The following is a 19,936-nucleotide window of genomic DNA, read 5'->3' on the forward strand; positions in this document are numbered from 1 at the left end:
TTAATCTATTCCCTTCTGATCAAAGCCAAAATCAGTTGTGATGGTTCTGCAGGAAACTCACAGACTCTTCTGCAATACTGTATTGATTGTATCTTGCATTAGCTGCACTGTTGGAATATGTGTGTGTGTTTTTTAACATAATGATGAAAAAGACATTCAGGGCCGCAGCTGGTTTCTAAAAACACTGAGTCCATGCCCAAAACAATGTATTTCTTTTCTTCATGTGATTGTTAATTGATAATCTAGTCTGGTAAGTTTCATTCTTATTTGCTGTACATTTTATTCATTAGCATTAAGGCTGTTTCTAGGGCTACAACTAACACTTTAATTTTTCATCATCGATCAACCTGCCGATTATTTTCTTCATTAGCCTACTTGGTCTATGCACAATGTCAGAAATGGGGAATAATAATGAGTTACAATTTCCCCCTGAGCCCAAGGGGACATCTTCAAATGCTTGTTTTCTAATTTATTTCAGTCCAAAACCCAAAGCTCTTACGTTTACTATGATAATATGATATAAGATAGAAACACTCACATTTATGAGGCAGCGACAGTGACTTTTCTGTAATACTTTCTTCTAAAACAAAATCATTGAATGATTTATCAGTAATCAAAATATAAAAATCAGTTATCAAAATATATGCTGATTCGTATTACGTTAACCCACCAAGTGATTAATCAACAAATCGTTTCAACTCGTATTTTTGATGACCTAAATACTGTCACATTGTATTGATATCAAGTAATAACACTCGAATCCGTAAATTAGCACGCATAATTTCCCTGAAAAAAATAAATAAAAAAAAATACTGAGGACTTAGATCCCGCAAAGGGAACTAACGTTACTTCCCCAAGGATCTTCCAGTCATTAATGTATAAAATGGTAATTTAACCGGATCACCCGCACGGATCATATGGGACGGTTGTGTGTCTGCTGCTCAGCTGTTCTGACGTCGAGCACGCTATTTGACGTCACCGTGGGAGTGTTCCACCATCGGGAGAAATGAACGGTCATCAACACAATCCTCTCAGCGCCCATGTAAGTTGAAGCCAGCGAAACACACACACATTTTTTTTTTTTAAAGAACCGGTCTATGAATGAAATTGTGTTTCCGTGTGCAGCTCTCCGATCTGCACACGGCTCGTGGTTGATCGGCGTTGTTTATCCAGCTGCCCGCCTGGCGAGGTGCCCCGCTCGCCTGTAGCTAGCTAGCCGTGGCTGAACCGTGTCTGAGGCTGAGGCGGTGCTTTCTATCGAGGGAGTCTAGCCAGCCTGCTAGCTGACAGGCTGAGTGGCGAGCAGGCGCCTGTTTTGCCACCCGGCATGGTCAGGATGTATGATTTCAAGTGTAGTTACATGTGAGCGATAACGAACAGCGAATGAGTGTGTATAACGATTCAACTTTATCCTCATCTGTTAAACTCGGACTTGTACAATGCAACGATGGTTCCTACACTGTAGGCAACAAAGTGGAATACAACTTCCAGGTGGGATTGAGAAAGCCTGGTGACAAGATGACTAACCCAATACCTCCAATCTAATTTCATAATCATAATTGATGGATGGGATTCTTCTGCAGATCGATTGGTTAAATTGTTAATTCCACATGTGGAGAAGACTCAGAAGCTTTGTCAATCATGTGGAATTTGGCTGTGACCTTATTACAATATTACGTTTAAACACGAGGTTTTTATGGCATCCGTTATGTGATGATTGTACCACAACCAAATTCCGGACATGGTAATGAATACGTTATTTGAAGAGGTTATCCTCTGGACTGTAGTGGGAAGCTTGGGTATCACATTACACGCTGGCCACCATCTGATAGATGCAATCAAATCGGTAATGTTGAGGTTGGCCAGTGGATTTGAATGTTGAAGCACATGAGCAGAGGCTGTTTATTACCAAATATCACACAGCCTATCCTCTGGTAGACCTTCCATTTATACACATCAATTTGTTAAAAACAATTAAAAATAAACAAAAAATACCAGCAACGGCATACATTTAGACAGGATAACCTCTGATTGTTGTTGCACACGCTAAATATTCAGTATACATACCCCAATGTAGCTTATTACACACCTAAAGTAACATAACACCGTGGCCTCGCCCCACACTGCCGCCGCGGTGTGCACTGTAAAGTAAAACGAGCACCCCCCGGTGCACCACGTTAGCTTGTACTGCTAGCTACAAGAGGAGCAGACAAGGCAGGAAAACGGGGTCAACGACTTATCCGGACTTTATCCACCACAACGGTTGGCACCACCCTGTAATAAGACGATAAACTACATTGACGTTTTCAGGAAATATGTTTTACGATTGAGCGTTTTTACAATCCAGGCCTAGCAACGCTGGCTAGCGAGCGGTTAATTTCATCCTCTTCTTATCTTTAGCTGACGTTAAACCGTTGGACTCGGTTGTTTTCGCTAACCTTAACGTATTAACGTTACTCGCTCATACAGACCGGCGGTTGGGTACGCTACTCGCGTTATCGCACCATCTGCTTTTTAATATTTAAGCATACACGTGTACTACTGTTACCTTACATGTTATGACACCGAGTGCACCTGTAACCTACTGAGTAATTAACTCATCTAAGCTGTATGGCGATAATGAGCTCTGTAACGTTAGTTAAAGTTGGTGTTTACCGTAATAGTGTAAAGAAAGGGAAACCGTATTGTCACTACTGAAGTGGCGCTGATGATCTCATCGGAATGCACCTATGACTATCCGCGTATTCACCCAGAGAGCGACGTCTGTCCGAGTAACGACATTGTTGTTTACCAAATGTTGACGTTTCATCGTCAACGTTCAAGTATTTATTTAATATATATATATATGTTTTATCCCAGTCGTGGTTAACGGCGTGCAGTTAATCCCGTGGGGCTATTCGGCACTATTAATTAACATTAGACAATTAATTAAGCTAAATGCCTCGGAGGCCTCTGTGCTGTACTGAATGAAAACACGTGTTTTCATTTTGCCATTTAAGTTATGAAGCCACAGACTATGGGCTTCTTGTAAAACAACAACAAAAAAATGGCTGTACTGGTTTGGGTGGAGTAATCACTTCTATTCTATTCTGTTAGTGTCAGGCAATGGGCTGCATTACAGGTACAGTCTGTTTCATTAATTTTAAAGTAAGGTAGACATTTAACATTACGTTACTAACCTTACACAGGTTCATTGTGTTAACAGAATAAGTGTTGTGTGGTGAATGTGATCGGTCAGAGAGGCTGGATGCTCTCAGCATAACGGATATAAGAGTTGTAAGACTGCATCTCATCTATGATAGTTGTAGTCTTCATTAAATATTGAATTCTTTAAGTATCATCAAAGGATACAAAACCATTTGGAACAAGAGTGATGTAAGGATTCTTAAAATAACATATGATGCGAAGCCCTGATGGCAGAGACATTTGACAGACACTATTGTCCTGTTTTTCCCAGTGTATTTGACCCCTCATATTTTGAATGAACAGACCAGCAAACAAATCTGGCCAGCAGATTTATACACATTGTCAAATTGAGTGTGATGACTGCCTTACGTGATCATTTTTCCATCTAAATTTTCATGTGACATAATTGAGTAATACCTAGGTTAAACCATAGTCAGGATGATCACAGAGAGCCATTTCAATAGGCGACGCCGTCATACAGACGAATACATACAGCAATCATTGGCGACTTGAGGACAAGAAGAAAACATTGGTCTGATAAAAATGTTCTTCAATTGGGACGTCACTTGTGTTTCTGAAGTTGTCAGTTTCAAAATGTCAGAATTCCCTTCATAAGGGAGCCACCTCTCATGCTGTCTTGCCTCTGTTTTTTTTTTTTTTACAGCATGTTATTTTTCTAAATGTCCATGGAAAGAGCTGACTAAAGTCTGACAGCTATCCCATCGGGTTTCCATTTGCAAGAATTACCCAGAAGAAGCAGTACAAATCACGTGGACACTTGGATCCTCTGTTAATAGATCCACAAATCATCTGCTGATGACCACATCTGAAGGTACGTTTATCTGCACTTGGACTCTTGCTGAGTTGTGTTGATTATCTCTACAACTAAAGCTAATTTTAATTTGCATTTTTACAGATCTTCGTTGAACAAATTTTGTTATTACTTATTAGTGTGTGTGTGTTCATTGAACAATTCTGTTATTACTTATTTGTGTGTGTGTGTGTGTGTGTGTGTGTGTGTGTGTGTGTGTGTGTGTGTGTGTGTGTGTGTGTGTGTGTGTGTGTGTGTGTGTGTGTGTGTGTGTGTGTGTGTGTGTGTGTGTGTACATAAACATATTACCTGCTGTAAGAAGACTATTCACTCAGTATACAAGGTCCTCTGACAACTGTGAGGAGAAACCGAATGTGCATGATTTTCATCCCATTTTCAATATTCTAGCATGAATAATAACACAATCTGAAACTAATGAGCGTTAATCTTAAGTGTATGTGCAGATGTGGTCATACTGGAATAAAGCATGTAGGCCTATTTGTAGCAATGACCCCAGAGGACACGCATCTTCCCTATCAAAAATGGGACCTGCTGTCATTTTGCTTATTTCATAAAAACTTAAGTGCTGCGAGTCATGCACAACGCCCCGTAGACGGTGTGACCTTGGAGCAATGCATGTGCAAAGAGTGATAGGCGAATGTTGGTTGACCCACTTTGAAAAGAACACTTTGCCCTTAGCCCAGAGGAGGCGGACATCATTGTGTTTTCATCGTAGATGAGTGATATAGTTCCATATATGTGTGGACGTTCTGTTCCTATGTCTTGTCTTGAGTTTCAAATGCAATACGTCAAGTTTCTCAACGATTCCGTTCGTTTCTGTCTCTGACCAGGAAGTGTTTCTGAAGAGTAACTGTTCTTTTCCGATTGGAGTCATTACAAGTCGATACAAATTTTAAAATGAAACCTTTGTTCAAGCATGTTGACCAGCAGGACTTGGCAAGGGTGCTCTTTTCATTATTGTACTATTCACTACCACCTACCCTTGAACAGAGTGCCGTCTTATCCGACACTGCAGAGCTAACAGCGGGACCAGCAGTAATGAGTCACAGTGTTTCACTAATGGAGCATTTCATAGGATTTGTTTGGTGTTAGATTGTGCTGCTGGCTTGTTAAGTGATACTTTGTGCTGACTCGTGGAATCGTTTTTCCATTTGTCTGCAAAATAATCCCTGTTCTCCAGTCAGACCTATCCCTTTCGGCTTAAGATATTTCTTTCAAAGAAACGTGCTTCTTCTCACAATGTCTTGTAAAACAGTGTATCGATGTGCTAGAAGACTAAAGGAGGGCACAAACCCATCACGCGCTACTGTTGAGATTCTAGCAATGAATCACATTCTGTTCTTTATGACAAAACACGAGAGGTGTCCTGTTTGGGTGTTATTCAGGTTTCTTTAAATAATATGTTCGAGAACAGCCGTGTAAGGTTTCCAGCCTGAGAAATGAACACTAAAGTTAAAGTGCTGAATTTCCCCCAAAATGAATGAGCTTGTATTCATAAAACAGGAATCCCTTTTGTTAATAATGTGCAAATCTTTAAATTGAAATGCAAAATAGTGCCTGTCATATGGGTTTGAGGATTTAATGTAATGGACAATAGTTGCTATTTTAATATAACAAGGCTCATCAAATTTGTTCTTCTTCTACTTAAGATTTTAAACAGAGGTCCATTTGGTCATTCACAATTGATATGGTCAGCATGTTAGAAGCTTTTAAGTCTCTCATCTGGTGTAGCATCTCTTTATATATCTATATATATTCCCAGATATTGCTGAGTTGAAGGTTTGTGCTCGGTTTCTCTGTGATGCTACAGTACGCCTATTTTTTAACCTTTTCCTTTCCTGGAGCATATTATTTAGTTTTGTTTTTGTTTCTATTTCTGTTTATTCAGCCAATCCTGAGTTGTGAGTCAGTAGAGGAGAAGCCGGGCTGATGGTAAGCTTTCTGTCCCAATCTATCTCACCTCCCCTCTTGCTTTCTTTCTCTCTTTCTCATTACATGTTGGTAAACCCATAGGCTTTTATATAATCTGTCCTCTGGGAGCCAAAGTCCTTTACATTACAGGATTTAGCCTCGTTATAAAATCGGATGCAAAGAGGAGACCGCCGTATTCAGTTGAGAATTGGATAATAATCGCTGTCCGTTTTTAGAATTTCATTTACATTTTCCACACTGTAGTCTCTTTGTTATCACCATCCAAGCACTCTGTTATCTTAATTATTGATTTCCATCACGAATGCTTTCTGAAATGTAATCATTCAACTTTTTTGAGGGCTTTTGTCCAGTCTGGATTGCACTGAAATAAACAATAGAAAGTGATTTCAAAAATAGCCCAAGGCATTGACCTTCAACATGTGCAATACTACAAACGTTTGACATTTCAGAAACTGTTCTCAAAGCTTATTTATTTTGTATTCTTTGTGTTTTTGCATTACCGGGTTGGCACTGTCAGGCATACCACACGCTGTTAAGCTAAAATGGATACCTACTGTTTTCAGTCAGCAGAGAGAAAATATCTAAAGTTTTTGTAAGATCATAAATAGTTTGAAAAAAGATGAACCTTCTAGTGTTGAACTGCAAAAAAGTGGTCATGTCTGTGTCAACCCAGTTTATGTTGCTTTGTGTTGTTTTATATTCTGCTGCTTATTATGTTCATCGCTCACTGCTGCATGTCATAATTCATTTTATTTTTCTTTTGTGGTAGACAAGCATGCCATTGAGCCAAGCCACAGATGCATGTCCACTCAAAAGGCCCAACTGAGCACCATCCCCTCTGCTTCCCGGCTCTCAACCAGTCGCTCAGAGGGGGGGGTGTCGACGGGGCGTAAGCTAGTCCCCTGCACCCCCGAGTAGAACCTCACTGTGAAACTGGAGGTCTCAAATGGATCAGGGTAGTAGTGAGCAGAGTCCAGAGGAGCCGGACACAGGAGGCCGAGCGGAGCCGGAGATCGGCAGGAGGGCGTCGGAGTCAGAGCATGGCTTGTCCAAAATCACCCATAATGCCCTGGAGAACATGGGAGCGTTGGGCCATGGCCTGAAGCAGTTCTTCCAGCCACAGCGCCGACGCTCCTCCGTTTCCCCACATGACTCTGTCTCGTCCTGCACAGGCGCCCCTCCCTCCGAACCCACTGATGTAGGGTCAGAAGTAGGGGAAGCTCCCGCCTCCTCGGCCCTCCCTTTGGATACTGACAACCCTGCCGCTTCCGCCCCTCCCGCAGCTCTGAGCCGTGTTCTGCAGCAGATCCGAGGTGCTCCACCAATGAAGCGAGGCACCAGCCTGCAGAGCCGCCGCAGCAAGGTGGGGGGCACCGCGGATCCTCCCCAGAAAGGTAGTCCACAGATTCACCGGCGCAGCACCCATGAAGCCCTGCTGCAGGCTGGACGCCCACGCTCCTCCTCCACCACAGATACCCCCAGCAGCCCAGCTCTGGCTGATATGCTGCTGACCTCTGGTTATCACTCAACTGAGGAGCCTGACAAGGTGAGTGTCTCAGTCCTGCCATGCGGTCCAGGTCAGAAATTTCCCAAGGACGTGGAACAGTACATTCTTTACAGCGTAGGAAGACATTCTAGTATTGATACAAGTGATGACCTGGGAGGTTTGTGATATGGGTTACATAGGCAATTGCCAAGAGTGCCAGTGTGTGGGCGCGCATGCAGGAGGTGAATAAAAAATACATATCGCTTGGCTCTCTTTCTGCGAGACATAACTCAGTCGGATCTTAACACACAGACATGATGCACACTCCTGGAATCAGCAGGACTTACAGTTTGCAGGGATATCTCCAATATACAATACAGATGAATGCCAGATAAAGATAAAATACAGTACAATACAGATAAATGCCAATACATTTCCATAGCAATCCGAAAAGAGATGCTTCTTATAACTTCAGAACTTGCCTCATATTTTCTGAGCACTGCATACTCAGGAACTGCTAATAGTTAATGCAGTATCACTGCTAATTTGTCAAACTGTAAACAAAAAACTGCTCTCAATGTGTTGCCAACAGTTTGATGCTTGCCTCCCAAAAGCAGCATGGCAACTGTAGTTCAACCTCAGAACCTGTTTGTTCCAAATAAGATATATAAAATGATATCACAGTCAAAACCCATGAATATTAGATTCATTGCACTGCATGCTTTATTTGGAGTGCTCCACCAACATCATTATATCACTGGGACACTGATAATCCAATGTGTGTGTATTCATATAAATTTTTTTTTTTTGGTGTGGAAAACAACCCAACCATTTTTAAATTCATAAATCTCCCCCACATAAAATCTGTCCTAGAACATGCATAACAAAACATGGCATTTTGTTGTACTGGGAGACAAATTAGCCCCAGGACATAAACATTCAAAATGCAAATCGTGATACAAAGAAACACTGCACACTCATGAGGAAACAAATGCATTGTTTTTGTTTGCAGCCTAGCTGTAAAAATAAAAGATAAAACTGAGTCATGCATGACTATTTGTGCGAGAATGTCAAAACGAAATGAATTGTGCAGACGTGTTAAAGGCTGTTAATTGTTTCGATGTGCCTGGATGAATGGGTGAATGGGGAGATGAGCGGTCAGCGGTGGAAGGTCAGCAATTGCCTTTGAGTGGTTGGTGACTATGTGCTTTAAGCCTTTCTAATATTAGACTCTTGCTGTCTCTGAGTGTACTTCAGGTCAGTGAGAGAAGGCTTGCAGGGCTAAACAAATTTGTGGTATGTGTGTGTCTGTGTATATATATATTTATATTATATTTATATCCTTCTTTGTTTTTAAAGTAGCTTCCAAAGGTAAAAAAAAAAGAATGTATTAAACCTGACGGGGTAATTAGAGCAGAACATAAGAAGAAAGTCTTTACGCACCATAGGTCATTGAATAGGGGGGCTGGATACCAGCAGTGGGACAGGAGAATCTCTGGGATGATACATTAGGAGAAAGTAGACGTTGTAACATGAGGGGTCATGTCACAATTCTGGCAACTCATTGGAAGCTGCAATTAAGTTTATTAACAGATGTCATAAGCAAGATGGACTCATTTCACCCCCTGTGTTCCTGTTCATCTTAAAAAAAAAAACATGACCTGAATGAATGATCCCTAGCTGAGGTTGATTTATCCTCTGTTGAACACAAGTTGTCCTGTCCTTTTGTTGCCATGCCACCATGCTTGGTAGCTCTCAACAAAGACAGATTTAAAATATCTCTCTGTAAAGTTATTTATTAGCAGCTCTTTTTAATCACATCTGTCAATTTACATTTTAACTGCATGTTCCTTTACTGTACGTTGTGAGACAACACAACACTATTCTATCTTTATGGTTTTATAGATTCAGTTCGTCAGAGTAGAAGGAACTCAACAGCTGGCACTCTTCCAATATGGGCTGATAGCTCTTATGATGGCATCTAATCAGTTTGTGTTCATTAACTAGATTTATACCTCTCCTCAGTTTGAGCCTCGAGGCCCTGATGACAGTTTATGGCTTCACATCATTTACATTGGGCTTTTGAACTAAACTACCTCAAATCTCTACCTAAAAATATGATGTCATAACTCCTTCCCAATTCTGCGTTAACTAACCTATTTTTTAGCTTCTGTTCCCCACAACAGTCACTGCATCTCTCCACCTGTGATTCCTTGAACTGGAGCTGTGAAGTCACAGTCAAAAGGATTTTATTTTACTGGCGCCATCTGCTGTTGTGAGATGTGAATACGTAGTGATAAGGGTCTTCAGGTTTTCAAATATGTTTCCATAAAAAACATATACCACCGTATTTTAAACAGTCCTCATATAAGATACTATGAGGTTCCTCATTACAAAACTTTTAACAATAGTCACTAGTCAATATCATAAATCAGCATCACATCATCCAGTGCTCACACAATAATGTATAATTAAGTCACGACTAACGGGGATTTTGATGTTTTGTCTTGATAAACCTCAAATGACCATTCTTACATATTTGTTTTCCTTTTCTTCTGTTCACATTTTCTGATTAGCTGGATCGTTATGACGGATCAGGCCCTGCTGTGTCGCCCAATGCCCTCCCCTACGGTGCAGACGGGTACGATGTAGTTGACAGTACCCCGGACCCCCAGAGAACTAAGCAAGCCATTGCCCAACTACAACAGAAGATCCTCAAACTCACAGAGCAAATAAAAATTGAACAAACCGCTCGTGATGACAACGTGGCCGAGTACCTAAAACTCGCCAACAATGCAGACAAACAGCAGAGTGCACGCATCAAGCAGGTGTTTGAGAAGAAGAACCAAAAGTCAGCACAGACCATCCAGCAACTGCAGAGGAAGCTGGAGCATTACCATCGGAAGCTTCGAGAGGTGGAACACAACGGCATCCCTCGCCAGCCCAAAGATGTTTTCCGAGACATGCACCAGGGGCTGAAAGATGTTGGAGCCAAGGTGTGTGTGCTTCTGGTGCCTTCAAAGCTCTTTTGTTACGAAAACCCTCTCCTGGGAATATTTAAAGGCTTTTATGTCGTTTTATTGACAAAACCTAATATACTAAACATCCCTTTCCCAATATAAAGTATAACATATTTCATCTTCAGTTTGTCTCACCATTAAAATGAATAATAGCTGCGGTCCATTCAGATGTACCAGTATGGCGCGTGGTTTACTGGCACTGCAGTAAATGGAGTCAAAGGGTTTGCTGTGAGAAAGGTCTCTAATAGCAGTTTATAAGTCTTGAATAAGGTGGCGCTCTCACTTTACAGCAGAAATCTGAATTAGTTCCTCAGTTGTTCCAGTGAAAGGGTTGTTTCACCCAGATGAAACGAAAACATTTCTACTTGCATCTGGAAAAAGAAGTTGGCGGGGGTGACAGAACTCTGAACCGTGTTACACCACTAAGACAGGAGACATGGATGGCCATGTGACGCGTTTCCAAGTGAGTCATCAGTGAGAGGCGAGCGCACGTGGAGTAGTAGAACATAAACAGGAATGGCTGAGAGATTAGGAGAAGATGAACACGTGGAGTATTTTTGTGCCACAAACTTCACAAACACAAAAGTAATGGGTGGGAAATGTCATTATATCAAGAAGTAAACCTCCTGCTTACTTCTACCACAGTGCAGAATTAGCTGCTCTGCTCTGAGCCCTAAAACGGCAGCATTATACGTTGTTCTAAAGTAAGACAGCTTGTGCTGTTCCTTTATGTTTAAGGGAGTCTGAGAACGCCCGCTGTTTGTCAGGCTCCGTGTTCAATAATTAAGTGATCAATTTGAACGTGTTTAAATATAGCAACTCCATGTGGCCTGAGCACTGACCTAGACTCGCTCCTTACAGGTGACAGGGGGCCTCTCCAGTTTCTCTCAAGCCACTCATTCTGCAGCTGGAGCTGTGGTGTCAAAGCCGAGAGAAATCGCCTCTCTCATCCACAACAGGTTTGGCTGTGCTGACAACATCGCAGCCCTGAAAGACTCCTTGGATGAAACCCAGGGAGAGGATGGCGTTGGCCCAGGAGGAACGAGGACCCTCGGGACAGGACAGTTGCAGTCCAGCCCAAAGTATGGCAGTGATGATGAGTGTTCTAGCGCCACTTCTGGCTCTGCGGGAGCCAACAGCACGACCGGAGCTCCCGGAGGCCCTCCCAGCTCCAAAGGCAATACCCTTGATCATGGCCAGGCCTCAGGTTTTGATGCTGTACTCCACGAGATCCAAGAGCTCCGGGAAAACCAGGGTCGACTGGAGGAGTCCTTTGAAAACTTAAAGGCCCACTATCAGCGGGACTACACGATGATCATGGAGGCCCTGCAAGAGGAGCGATACAGGTATCATATCCTATACACCAGTAGGTCTTGAGGGGTAGAAAGAAAAGTCCCGTTTGTGATGTACTGTTGTCACTGTTTTGCAGGTGTGAACGTCTAGAAGAGCAGCTCAACGACTTGACAGAACTGCACCAAAATGAAATTCTCAACTTGAAACAAGAACTAGCCAGTATGGAGGAAAAGATTGCTTACCAGTCCTACGAAAGAGCGAGGGACATTCAGGTAAACGTCGCTACAGTTAACACGATGTTCCCCCTTTGTCACCTTGGTGAATTCACTGACACTTTTGTCCCTCGCCCGTAGGAGGCACTGGAGGCATGTCAGACGCGCATCTCCAAGATGGAACTGCAGCAGCAGCAACAGCAGGTGGTGCAGCTGGAGGGCCTGGAGAACGCCACGGCACGGACTCTACTTGGGAAGCTAATCAATGTGCTGCTGGCTGTTATGGCGGTCCTCTTGGTGTTCGTGTCCACGGTGGCCAACTGTGTCGTCCCCTTAATGAAAACACGCAGCCGCACGCTTTCCACGCTTCTCCTCATAATCCTCCTCGCCTTCCTCTGGAGGCACTGGGAGGCCATTTCAGAGTATCTGCATCACTTTCTACTGAACCCCAGATGACCGGCTTGGAGAGACGTATTTAACTTATGATGGGACAGAGGATTTGGGGCTGATGTGTAAAAGGGAGGACACGGGGAGTTCCATCTCAATTGTCCTTTGGTATCTTCCTCTTCAGCAGCTTCTCAGGAGGGTTGCGTCAGAGGCTTGTCACTTTATCTCTTTCTGAAATGTGTTTTGAGAAGAATGGAACGGATAATAAGGGGTGAAAAGATGTTGGATGTTTGGTATTGACTTGCTATCTTTCGTGCAATCGGCACGGGCACATGCTGTTAAGGGTTGAATGGGCATTGTTTGAAGGAGGGGCTGAGAGAACTGCACACTTGATTTCTCTCTTCTGAGTGAATTTGTTTACACGTGCAAAACTTTGCGTTGTTTCCCCGAAGAAGAAATTGTAATTCAGAGTTTTACTACTTTTTAGCTGATTCAAGTGGTATTGTTTTGAAGTCACCGCTTTCTTTCAGTACAGCAGATTGATGGCTTTTTATGTTCTTTTAACTGTAATGAGCTGACAGTGTTCCGCTGATTTAGTTGTCCATGTTCTCTTTTTGTGAGTTCTCTCTCTTCTAGCCTTGCCACTCTGGTTTCCCAGTCTTCTCTGACTTTCCCCTTTACTCAATCTTTTCAAATTCCAGCCCGTGTGACCAACTCTTCCTCTTCGTGCTGACTACACTCTGAAGAATTGGGTGCATGCACATCAGCTACATTGCTCTGGAATCAGACTTGTCACTGGATCAAATAGTAGTGGGTTCTGGACGTGTTTCTTATCGATGTGTGAAGTCAATAACACTGGTTCCGCCACAACCAGGACATTAATATCGAGAAGTTTTAACTTTGGAGTTGTGACCCTGCCCCTTTGGGCCAACTGGATCCTACTATCCTGGTGGCTTTTACACAGCAGAAGAATAATCTATGAACTGAATTATCATACTTGAAGAGCAGTCAAACTGCTCAAAGACTCAGTGCTTCCGTACTGTTTCTATTAGTGACAATGAAATAGTAATACTTTTTTGTTGATTTTTTTATTTTTTAAAGACAAATAAATTTGCTGTTTTAAAAGGTGAAAGTAACTTGTATTTGTCTCCGATGTCATGTATTACTCTACAGAAAGCCTCTTGTTGGGATCACTTGTTATGTTACTTGTTATTTAAGAGTTGTGTTCTTACAGGTGTTTTGATGGCAGACAGAAGTGGGAAGCCTTAATTTGTAGGAGAATGGTAATCCTCCTAAAATCTATGAATTATTTACATAATTTTACTTTAGTCCACGAGAGTATAATGGGCATTCAATGATGGATGTTTCTTACTGTAGTAGTTAACACATTATCCTCTAGATACACCATTTTTTGCTGTCTTACTTGTTCCAAAGGTGAAGATACCCAATACCAAAAATGTGACATGTTAACTCGCTTAATTTAGTTTAACACTCATTCCTCCTAGAACTGCCAACATCCTGAATTGCATTGAGCTAACATTATGCAACTGCTTTTCCTCCCATTACACGTGAAGATGTGTGCTGCCAACAAGATCTCTCAGTGCATTTGTGTGTGTGCACAAGAATATGCTGGATGTGTAGATAAACAGCTGTTTTGCCATCGGGGCGAGAAGAGGTCGCATCAGGCACAGTAATTAATATCATCTGTGAGAGTTGACCAGGCATGTGCAGGGCATTTGAAAAAGTGTTGCCCTTCTCAGCTTTTTGAAAGATTCTGTCAATTGCAATATGAAATGTAAGAATGTTGGGTTTTTTTTTGGCATGATCACATGAAGTTATATACGATGTGATTCAGTTGCCTACCCAGCCGATTCTGCCAATTCCAGGTGACCGGTGGTCTCTCCAGCTCCTCTCTAGCTACACTCACCAGCAAAGTCTCCTCCCTCATCCCCAAACATGTGGCAGCACCGATAACATCACAGCCCTGAAAAACTGGGGTGAAACCCAGGGACATGAGGGTGTTGGCCCCAGGGGAACAAGGGGCCTTATGACAGGGCAGCCCAAAGTATGGAAGTGATGATGGCTGTTCTGCTGGTTCTGCAGGACCCCCTAGCTCCAGGGACAATACCCCTGACCATACTCAGGCATCATGCTTGGAGATCCAAGAGCTCTGGGAAAACAAAGGCCAACTTGAGGAATGCTTGAAAACTTAACCTGCCAAACAAGAGGAGCGATGCAGGTAGAATATATAAGTGTACAGTACTCGAAACATGAAAGTGGAACTAGCCAGCATTGAGGAGAAGATTGCACATCAGTTTGATGAAACAGATGTTCATGTTAGCTTCACTGGCATAAATCATTTTCACAGCAGACCGTTTTGTGTCATAGCAATAAAAGGAACAAGTCTTACTATGTTACATTTAGGTGAGCAAGATTAATTCAGGTTTATTGGAAGGAACAAATTAACTACGTGTTCTTCCTGCTGTGACCAATGCTGGTTACAGTAGCAACGTGGCAAAGCAGGCAGCTGCCCCATCGCCCCAAAACATCGGGGACCCTGAAAGCTGCAGGCTGACTGACGGTTTTTGGTAGTGTAGTTGAAAATGGGTTTCAGAAAAAGCACAATGTCCCCTTAAGGACATTACTGCGAGTTAAGTCTTGAAGAGGGTCCCTGTGAAAAATCAAGGTTTAATACATCCGATTGTTAAATGATGCACATCGCAAATAAAACAGATGGTGCTATAGAGAAGGCCTATGTCTGATCAGTCATTAGAGCACCTTGACTGTTTTGTCTCTACCCTGTAGGAGGCGCTGGATGCAGTCACATCCATTCAAGATGGCACAGCAACAGCAGGTGGAGCAGCTTGAAGGTTTGGAGAAAGCCACAGGACAAACTGCCTGGAAACTATGTAGTCATTCTAGTGTTTGTGTCCACAGCAGCCGACTCATCCCGTTGATCAAAACATGCAGCCACCAGCGCTACTGCACCACATCACTTCCTGCTGGTTTGTCTTCGATTATGTTAGAAGACAATTCATGACTGAATTAAGTTGTATAGGAGGTTCATCTAACAGGTACCTCAATAGTCAAGCATCAGTTTTACTTGAAACTAAATCACAATTACTAAATCACTATATCCCAACAAGCAGAATATAGACATCATGGGGCATCATGCTCCGAATGCACTGAATTTAGAAAGTACACAAGAGCTCCAAAAAATTAAGATTTTTATTGAAATATATTATAAAACATACATTTACTCTGCATTCTTCTTGCCTCGTTTGCTAGTTGCTCGAGCAGCAGGCGCGTCACCAGCAGGGGCGTCACCTGCTGCTTTAGCAGCCCTGCGCTGAGAGGTCTTCCCCGTCTTTGGCGCTTCAGTTTTGCCTGAAGTAGTGGCTCCCTCGTCATCCTCCATCTCTGCAACTTTCTTGGCTCTTGGCTTCTTTGCTGGAGCAACCTTTGAGGTAGCAGTAGCAGGCGCCTTTTCCTTCTTGGGCTTTTTGGGAGGCTTTGAATCCTTAAATGGACAGACAAGAGTGTAGCCACAATTATAATACGTTTGAAATCCTGCAGTCCCATAACCACAGAACTCTATACAATTATGTTTTCATTTTTAAATCCATTCACATTGTAGTTAGTTTCCACTGTCTACAGGACATTGCAGCAAAAGAGCACATACGCTCAGCAAGCCCACCGTGTAAGAAAAGGTTAAATACAATGAGGAAACTATTCCATTGAATAGCCAGAGTTCCTCATGATGATGGTCTGCCAGGAATACATTTCAGCATATGTAACTTTAAAGGTCAATTTAACTGCAGCCCCCTATAATCAGATATTGGTAAGCAGATATGAACACTTTCATTGATTTGCTCTCAGCAGACACTCACCTCTGGTGACTTGCCCTCGTCACTGGCAGAGTCGTCCTTCTTCGAGGCACCTTTAAAAAAAAAAAAGTTAAGGGGCTATTAGACAACAGACTACGTTAGTGGCTGTAGCCATTGCACAGGCTTTTATTCCTACCGGTTTTGGGGGTTTTCTTAGCTGAAGTCTTCGGCCCTTTGGACGCTTTTTCCACATTGGGATCCACGTTCTCAGTTTTTGCCTTTCCCTCCTTGGCTTTATTCGCAAGCTAGTGCAGGGGACGAAAAAAAGGATCGACTAATAACGTTTATTATATATATATAAAAACACAGCTTTGATGAACCTCTATAGGCTTAGACGTCTCACCCTAAACATCCCCCTTGCGCTTGTAGGGACATTGGATTTGGCGGGACGCACCAGCGTGCCGGTCTCCAGGCCTTTTATCAGGGCTTTGCGGACGAAGGGCTTCAGCCTCACCATATCCACAGAGGGGTATTTCTGTTTGATAGAATTGTGTATCGCTTTCGATGAAGCCCCTTTACGTGAGTCCAACTCTTCGAGCGCTTCTCTTATCATGATTGCCGTGGAGGGATGCGTCGCGGGTTTGCGCGGCGGCGCCGCAGCACCTAGCGGGCAAACATGAACATCGTTAGTTGTGAATAAAGGATCCTACAGCCATGTTGTCTTTTGAAGTGAAAAGCGAGCAGACCTGATTGCGGCTCCTCCGCCTCTTCACCGGAGGACGGCTCCGATGAGTCGGCCACTGGCTTTTTAGAAGTCATTAAGACCGACTGACGATTCAATATAAAAAGAAAGCAAGACACTAAAAGCAGCACGTCACGGGAACCACGCCGGTCTCCGTCTTTATGCTGCCGCTTCCGGTAAAAGGTGAGCAGGTGAATCCATCAGCATCAGGTGCGATCAATCAGGGATTAAAGCCATTAGGAGGCGTGGCCAAATGCTTCGTCCGTCTACTGGAGACGCTTTGAATTCTTTCGATCGTACCTCGCCAAAAGTCCAATCAATCTTTTGCAATATTTTAGAGAAAGACTGCTCATTGAAAAAAAACGAAGCATGCATTGTACAAAATGGTAAAATCCTACCAATCCTTCAAATAAAAGAGGTTGAACATGTCTTTCAGTTTTAAAATAAAAATATAATCAATACAATTAAAAATAATCAGGAAACCAAACCTCCCAGTGTCCTGCAGATCTAGTTTTCTATTCTTGTCTGACGATGAAGACAGCTGCGGTGAACTGAATGTATGGTGAATGGAATACAGAATCGTCACATATGAATCAAGCAATATTAGTAAGCGGACCAGCTTGAATGTTTTCTATAGTATAAAATAAATACAATTCACAAACAGTTTATCTTGACAATTGCATATGCAGGTCAAAGACTTTTGAAAGTGTCACCAAGTCATGTCAGCTTGTTTTATTTCCCACACGAGAGTGACACATGCTAACCACAAGTGTCGGTCTAATTCACCTCATATTAGCTGTGGTTTTTCTGAGAGCGAGTTCTGCAAAACGACTACTGAGTACATCAAAGTATAGTCAGACAATCAAGTACCTTCTTCTTCAGCTTCATCATGCCTGGATGCCTGCTGTTCTTCATCTTCATTTGTAAGATATACCTTCTATACATGTTTTCCTCTTAACAAATGTACTAAATAATGTAGCAGCATGTTGTACCGTAGGCTACTTCTGTTTTTACCTTTTTACGATTGCATGTTATGCGTGTTCTTATTTCCTGTGTTGTCTTGATCTCGACTCCCGGCTCAGTTTGACAGAATTACTCACCAGACAAAATTGTAATCATCTAGATTTTGTTGAAGGTATTAATGAGTTATAATTGTGTCTGTATCTTGTTATATTGTTTTCCAACAGATTCATTTCACAAGAGTCAATCACAAGGTCAGTCTCAGATCTATTATCTTTCATGTTCAGCTGTGCTGTTTTCTGGGGAATTTATAACATTACTTTGGGGCTGCACGGTGGGTGGCACTGTCGCCTCACAGCGAGAAGGTTCTGGATTCGATTCCTGGTTTGGGTTCCTTGGAGTTCTCCGGGTTCCTCCCACAGTCCAAATACATGCATGATGGGGATAGGTTCATTGATGACTCTAAATTGCCCGTAGGTGTGAATGTGAGCGTGAATGGTTGTCTGTCTCTCGGCAAGGCAAAGCAAGGCAAGGCAACTTTATTTGTATAGCACTTTTCATACACAAGGCAGACTCAAAGTGCTTCACATCATAATATGTCATACAATAAAGTGAAAAAATAGAAGAATTAAAGAAAATAAAGGCAAAATTAAAATGCATTACAGAAAGACAAAGAATAAAAACATATTTGCAATACAATGGACAATAAAAAAAGAACAGTGCCGACATTTAAAAAATTAGCAGAAAGCTAGGTGAACATAAAAGTTTTCAGTCTAGTTTTAAAAGTGGTCGGAGTTGGGGCAAGTCTTACATCTTCAAGAAGTTTATTCCAGCTATTTGTTGCATAGTGACCAAATGATGCTTTCCCGTGATTTGCGTTTACTCTGGGAATCACTAACAATCTCTACATGTCGGCCCTGTGATAGACTTGTGACCTGTCCAGGGTGTACCCTGCCTTCACCCAATTAGGGATGGATGGTTATTTTAGGGATGGATGGTTATGTCAGGACAGCTGAGTCATTTGCCATCTTCCGAAAAAGGCTCAAGACTCACCTGTTCAGACTTCACCTCGACTCTACATAGCATGACCCACTAACCCCCCCCCCCCCCCCCCCCCCCCCCAAAAAAAAAACCCCTTACCTATAGCACTCTGATCATAGCACTGTTGCTCTTAAGGTACTACTTTACTCAGATGAGGACCTAACACTTGTTCTATTTTTTAGCTCTTACTTTATCGGCAATGATACGTTGTGGTTTCTTTGTTTCCTTCTTTTGACAAATGGACTTATTGTAAGTCGCTTTGGACAAAAGCGTCTGCTAAATGACCTAAATGTAAATGTAAATGTAAATGGTTATTACTTTGACTATGTTTAGTTTTGTTTCAGTTTGGTTGTATTTCTCTCCCCATTTCCTCTACATCAAATCCTCTGAACCTCACCTCATATTAGCATATTAATAGAATTATTGGGTATTTGAAGTTGACTTTTTTATTTTTCAGCTCTTCTTCCCCCTAAACTGAAAGTGAATCCAACGGTGATCACAGAGACTGAAACAGTCACGCTAGACTGTCAGATTCCTTCCTCTGATCCTGTGCATCAGTGTTTTTTCCACACTGTCGGGACACACTCCAACAAAGTCGACACTTGTCTGCTGACACTGACAGGAACTGACCTGCTGAGGATGTCACAACAAAGTTCACCTGCTTTGGTTCAACTGAAATGCTTTTACACCAAATTGTATGGAGCTGTAAATGCTCCATCTCATCACAGTGACACATCCTCCATCATAATACAAAGTGAGTTACTGCTTATCATATGTTTGTGATATATAACTAAATGATGTGCCGTCATTTTTCAGGTGTTTTGAAGGGACTGAAAAAATGATGATGCAACAGTATTCTTATTATGAAACAATAAGTTGACAATTGATTGTAAAACATAATGATTGAGCTGGACAGCTGATCCCTCAGCAGAGACTCTGGATTGTTGCACAACTTGGTGAATCGACATGTCATTGACGCCTGCTTCCTAGAGACAGACAGGCACGTGGGACCTCCCAG

At 42.4% G+C, this 19,936-nt stretch overlaps 3 protein-coding genes across 12 annotated transcripts in view; 2 read left to right on the forward strand and 1 right to left on the reverse strand.

The window, feature by feature from the left end:
• The first annotated feature begins 940 nt into the window (after positions 1–940).
• On the forward strand, positions 941–13,480 carry tmcc1b (transmembrane and coiled-coil domain family 1b). 2 transcript variants are annotated; one of them, XM_084019961.1, is made up of 8 exons: positions 941–1,042; positions 3,851–4,018; positions 5,907–5,950; positions 6,720–7,496; positions 10,013–10,432; positions 11,318–11,802; positions 11,886–12,021; positions 12,103–13,480. In XM_084019961.1, the coding sequence occupies exons 4-8, from the start codon at positions 6,897–6,899 to the stop codon at positions 12,415–12,417; spliced, it is 1,956 nt and encodes a 651-aa protein (XP_083876087.1). In that variant the 5' UTR covers positions 941–1,042; positions 3,851–4,018; positions 5,907–5,950; positions 6,720–6,896; the 3' UTR covers positions 12,418–13,480. The 2 variants fall into 2 exon arrangements, with proteins under 2 accessions (XP_083876087.1, XP_083876088.1); XM_084019962.1 differs by having other exon boundaries at positions 7,123–7,496.
• A 2,124-nt stretch (positions 13,481–15,604) lies between these two features.
• Positions 15,605–17,383, reverse strand: h1m (linker histone H1M; the record flags this gene model as incomplete). Its single annotated transcript, XM_084031737.1, has 5 exons — positions 16,922–17,383; positions 16,579–16,838; positions 16,372–16,480; positions 16,239–16,288; positions 15,605–15,868 (listed from the first exon to the last, which is right to left on the reverse strand). Exons 1-5 carry the CDS (start codon positions 16,992–16,994, stop codon positions 15,605–15,607), a joined length of 756 nt encoding a protein of 251 aa, XP_083887863.1. The 5' UTR covers positions 16,995–17,383.
• Positions 17,384–17,724: 341 nt separating this feature from the next.
• Positions 17,725–19,936, forward strand: part of LOC311020455 (uncharacterized protein) — a 53,980-nt gene continuing 51,768 nt past the window's right edge. For 8 of the 9 annotated variants that reach the window (XM_084020477.1, XM_084020478.1, XM_084020480.1 and 5 more), the window contains exons 1-3: positions 17,725–17,840; positions 18,105–18,131; positions 19,376–19,672. In XM_084020477.1, the coding sequence (XP_083876603.1) occupies positions 17,807–17,840; positions 18,105–18,131; positions 19,376–19,672 (358 nt within the window). In that variant the 5' untranslated portion in view covers positions 17,725–17,806. The remainder of the gene's footprint in view (positions 17,841–18,104; positions 18,132–19,375; positions 19,673–19,936) is intronic. The other variant, XM_084020481.1, reaches the window with a different exon arrangement.

The sequence above is a fragment of the Eutrigla gurnardus genome, assembly GCF_963514095.1.
Source record: "Eutrigla gurnardus genome assembly, chromosome: 2".
NCBI classification, from domain to species: domain Eukaryota; kingdom Metazoa; phylum Chordata; class Actinopteri; order Perciformes; family Triglidae; genus Eutrigla; species Eutrigla gurnardus.

Coding starts and splice junctions, on each gene's coding strand:
- tmcc1b (XM_084019961.1), top strand. CDS start 6,897: ATGGATCAGGGTAGTAGTGAGCAGAGTCCAGAGGAGCCGGACACAGGA. Junction 7,497..10,012: donor CAACTGAGGAGCCTGACAAG/GTGAGTGTCTCA, acceptor TTTTCTGATTAG/CTGGATCGTTATGACGGATC. Junction 12,022..12,102: donor AAAGAGCGAGGGACATTCAG/GTAAACGTCGCT, acceptor CCTCGCCCGTAG/GAGGCACTGGAGGCATGTCA.